The sequence below is a fragment of a genome, mitochondrion, assembly GCF_042453785.1.
Source record: "Malus x domestica mitochondrion, complete genome".
Taxonomy (NCBI): domain Eukaryota; kingdom Viridiplantae; phylum Streptophyta; class Magnoliopsida; order Rosales; family Rosaceae; genus Malus; species Malus domestica.
Genome location: NC_018554.1, coordinates 167501 through 172500, shown reverse-complemented (window position 1 = coordinate 172500; position 5000 = coordinate 167501). Strand labels below are relative to the sequence as shown.

Sequence of the window (5000 nt, the reverse complement as noted above, 5' to 3'; positions counted from 1 at the left end):
GCTGTACTTAGTCCAAGCAATGCCCAAAGACTCCCGTGCCTTTCTTGGTTGGACCAACCAGATTTCCGACAAGTCTTTCTGTTATAGCAAGAAGCGGAACTACAAGTGAATCTTAATAAGTCATGATACTTTCCGTTTTGTCGAGCCCTGCTTTGGTCTCTGGTTTGATGGTTGCACGTGCTAAAAATCCGGTACATTCCGTTTTGTTTCCCATTCCAGTCTTTCGCGACACTTCGGGTTTACTTCTTTTGTTAGGTCTCGACTTCTTCGCAATGATCTTCCCAGTAGTTCATATAGGAGCTATAGCCGTTTCATTCCTATTCGTTGTTATGATGTTCCATATTCAAATAGCGGAGATTCACGAAGAAGTATTGCGCTATTTACCTGTGAGTGGTATTATTGGACTGATCCTTTGGTGGGAAATGTTCTTCATTTTAGATAATGAAACCATTCCATTACTACCAACCCAAAGAAATACGACCTCTCTGAGATATACGGTTTATGCCGGAAAGGTACGAAGTTGGACTAATTTGGAAACATTGGGCAATTTACTTTATACCTACTATTCCGTCTGGTTTTTGGTTCCTAGTCTTATTTTATTAGTAGCCATGATTGGGGCTATAGTACTTACTATGCATAGGACTACAAAGGTGAAAAGACAGGATGTATTCCGACGAAATGCTATTGATTTTAGGAGGACTATAATAAGGAGGACGATAGACCCACTCACGATCTACTAAAAGGCAAGTAGCTTGATTGGTTCGAATCCAATTCGTGAGATGTCAGTGATCTTATAGGCAAAGGTAGGAGGGATGAGAGAGCGCGTGGGGGCAAAGGCAATAACATCCGAGCAAAGCAAGCCCTAGAAATGGGTATAAATAAGTCTCCTTCGGAATAGGCTGTTCTGGCTCGTTAGGTCCCAATAATCCAAAGGATACAAGCTTGCCGAGTCAGAAAGCTTTTTTTGTAGAGTCTCTTTCAGTTCAGGTCTTGAATCGTTTTGGGAGGGGTAGTTTACTTGCTTAGTGTGAAACGCTAAGGCGCTATCGGGGAGAGGCTTTTGGCAGAGATACGGGTGAAGCGGATCCTTTAATTTACTATGCTAGGTGGCATAAGCAAAGCAACTAAGAAGCCCATAATAAGGTCCCTCATAAAGCAAAGCTATGCATGTTTATATAGTCCACTGGAACGAACTCACAACTCAATGGGATAATTTTTTTTATAGCAATTAGAACTCGACTTGAAGAGTTGAGATAGCTAACAGAAGAAAGGACAGAGTTACCGGTAACTGGAAGAGGTCACTCTGCTTGCCGAGGGGGAAACACTCTTATTTTAAGTTCTTTCAAAGATTGTTCCTTCCGGACCTATTCTCTATCCCGTAGTGGAAGTGCTCCCCCCTATTCCCTTACTCTAACAAGTAAGCAAGTAAACTACCTTAGTTGCTGCTTGCTTTCCGATGCGCGGCGAGTAAAAAGCTTGACCATCTTTGAGGCAATTCACATTGTGTTCGTATAGTGACCAAAGTAAATTAAAATTATTCTCCCCGGTCTCAAGAACTCGAGCGGTCTTTACTTTATAGGTACTAGTAGCCGATTCGGATTGTATAGCTGCTGGGAAGCATAAAGATCGATCAATGTCCAGATTGCAACGCATTAAGATGTCAATGCCCAGTAGTGAATGTGTTCCCGGTGGGTCTATCGTAAGTGTTCTAGTGCAAATCATATCTCTATGTTTTTCAAAGCACGTCAAGACCAAAACAAACTGTCATAATCACAATCCTTTCATTTTTTTATAATGGGGCGGAAGATTTTTATAAAGAAGTGAGTTAATATCGATGGCCTTTGTTGAACAGAGAGCGAACGGGCGGCAAGTTACTTTGATCTCACGCGGGCCTATACTTCGGCTACTAATAAGGGGGCAGGGCAAGAAGGGGGCTCCTAGCTCAACTTGTCTTGTTCGCGAATGAACCGGAAATAAATGAAGGAGGCCGCCCTAAGCACCATGCCTGTTTTGACCCCTGTTCCCCTTCTCGCCTCGCCCTATCCGACTGGACACCACATCTCGTCCTCAACTCATTCTGACACTGTGAGATCCTATGGTCCGAAGAGCTATAGGGCTTTTTTCATTATTAATAAAATGGACTCTCCACCTATTTCATTGTGTGCTTACCCCCCCCCTCTGCGCTATCAAATATCATAGCATAGTATATAGCGTAAAACTTTGCTTGCTCCGAGCCATCTTGTTAAGGAAGGGCGGCTAGGGTGGGAAATGCAGAAGAATTAAATTCTAAAGAAGGAGATAAGAGGGAAGACTCTTCGTTGTTGAATGCGAGTCACTACATAGGTGGAATTAAATAAGCTCCTTTAGGCCCGGCCAGCCCGTAGAGTCTTAGGGGTTTTCCCACTTTCCCTGACGCAAGGTCGGGGTCGTTACGAATAGGACAAATATACACCAAGCCTTTGAAGGATGAGGTTCCAGTTCGCCATTCCTATTATTTATAGGCTTCCAGTCTCCTCAGAAGTCCGCTCTTCTATCTTCGCAGAATTCACCTGGGTCTCTTACTCACCTTCGCGTCTAGGGCATGATGTCTTTATTTAAGATGAAAAAATGGGTCAATCGTCTTGTTATTCTCAATCAATTCTTCCGGGCCTCTCTACGGGATTGGAAGAAGGAGCTTTCATCCAAATAAATGAGTTAGAGTTCCTCCGAACCGTGTAATTTTCGAAGTATGGCACAACACTCTGTAGAAAACACGAGGCGGGAGTGCGTCGAAGCATGAATTGACCTAGCGACGTGCACCTTGGGTAAGGTGCACTAGCGAGCGACTTCCTTCCCCAATAATGCCGCTATCATGCGCGAAGTGAAGCTTGATAGGAGCCCGAGCTAAGAGAATAGAGCAAACTCGACGTCACAAAACCGGGGATAGATCGCTTAAGGGAGCAACTCGAGATAGATGCAAGATTCTTTCTCCTGCCCTTCACTTAGAATAGAAAGAAAAGTCCATTTTTCAGCACGCACTAATTCCTACGTTTTGTCGGTCGAATAGCCTTCTTGTGTGACCTTCAAAGCCTGATTAATGCGCCTTAAAGCGCTTTTGTGCTTCGCGTCGAGCCTTGTTGAGTTTATCTATTATAAGGAAGGGGCTGATGTATGATACCACTCAATGTCAGCCAAAAGCGGGCTTTAGCGCTTGCTCGCCAAAGCATGAACCGATCCAGCTGTAACGTCAACTACAGCAGTGGAGGCACGGTAAGCCAATTCTCCCGACATTGGGTCAAGATACGAAACTTCAAAGACTTGGTTCTGGTTTTATACCCTCCGACCTTCTTCGGAATTTAGCTCTAACTTTCCTTGCCCATCCTTTTCGAATGATTCAGTGTAATTGATTGTCACACTCTCTCTAGACCCAACCGCGACCCCCTGACCTTGGCGGACCATGATGGAAGGCCGTAAGCAGTGGCTCGACGGAGATGGTTCGAATCAAGCGAAACCAAAGGCATTCGTTGGCACCCGAGATGCTAAGGATCGAAGACTTTTAGGACATGGAACAGTACTTTAAGGTTGTTCGTGCCCCTTTACCAAGTCACAATGGCAACAATGTATCTCTCCGGGGATGTGAAGCTGTGGTGGCGGACGCGATATAAGGACGTGCTGGAGTGGAGGGCCATTGCGAGATCAACGCACTAAATAGGGAGCTCAAGGAAGGGAGCAGTTCCTGCCTGGGAACGTTGCATGGCTCGCACGAGAGTCCCTAATGCGGACCGGCACTGTTCGAGAAAATCAAAGCAGACCATGGGGGACTGACCCGAGCTATAGACAAAGAAGGACTTTGATAGATAGAATAAGGCACTCAGACATCAAAAAGAGGGCTACTTCACTATGAATGGTAACATATGAATTGAAACTAATGCGACGGGTGTCAATTACCAAAAACGACTCGACCACTAACTCAGTCCCGCGGGTAACACAAGGCCGAAGATGGATGCGAAGAATATTTGAAACCGCTCTCGAACCATCACACGGATTCCGATCCAACCGCCCATGATATGGTAAGAACGAAATGGAAAGGCAAAAAAACGATTCTATGCGCAGACGTGAAAGCTCTATCGATAGAAGCATTCTAGCCTATTTAGATTTTGTTAGAGAGGAGCGATTCCCTCGTCTGAGAACCGCCATTCCCGCACTATTCCTCCCCACTAAAAAGAGAAATTGATAATCTCGATAACCTAAACAAAAATGCAGAAGTGAGCGTACCCCACTCCTCTCTCCCCCTTTTTTAGCCAACCCCATTTTTCACCTTTGAATTAGTCAAAGCCAAAAATCTGATAAATATAAGGAAAGGAGATCATAAAGATACGCGGACGACTTGACTATAGTATAGGTCGGATGTTTTCGTGAGCAGTAAGCAGCGGATCTCCCCTTATTTTTTTGGGAAAGCTGGTGGCCGCGTGTGAATTCTTTCAAGGCAAGGGGCGGCCTGATTCGGCATTCTTGTTTACTCTGATCCGGTCGAGGTGGTTTTCGTTTACCAGCGCGTAGGTGGTCTAAGTTCCTATGACCGAGTCTTTCTGGCCCCTGTGAACATCTTTTATTAATGTATTAAAGAGGGCCTCTCTAACCGGTGAAAAGTGGTGGGTGTCCACTAACGGCCATTCCTGGCTCGGCTCCGATAACGCAATTCCGGGAGGAGTCGGTAGTTGGGCACTGGATCCCTTCGGACCTGGAGAACGTGTGACGCTGGGTCGGGGTTTGGTGAACCGACTGGTCGCTCCTCTAGTTGAAGTACCGGGCCCCTTTTTCGTTGCCTAGGTTACACCTTCGGAATACCCCAAAAGGGAATTTTGCTCTACTTCCCTCAATCTTCACTTTACGCCACGCCGACTCCCCTTTCGTCATAAGGCGTGGAATTAGACCAAGGGGAATCCCCATAGGAACTAGTCCCTCAGATTTCGCACGTAGGAGATCGAAACACAGCCCCAGGGCTATGGGGAAAGATGTAG

General features: G+C 45.7%; 1 protein-coding gene across 1 annotated transcript; it reads left to right on the top strand.

Annotated features, from left to right (window-relative positions):
* Positions 1 to 122: 122 nt before the first annotated feature.
* On the top strand, positions 123 to 740 carry nad6 (NADH dehydrogenase subunit 6). Its single transcript has one exon. The coding sequence runs from the start codon at positions 123 to 125 to the stop codon at positions 738 to 740; it is 618 nt and encodes a 205-aa protein (YP_006666124.1).
* Positions 741 to 5000: the final 4260 nt, after the last annotated feature.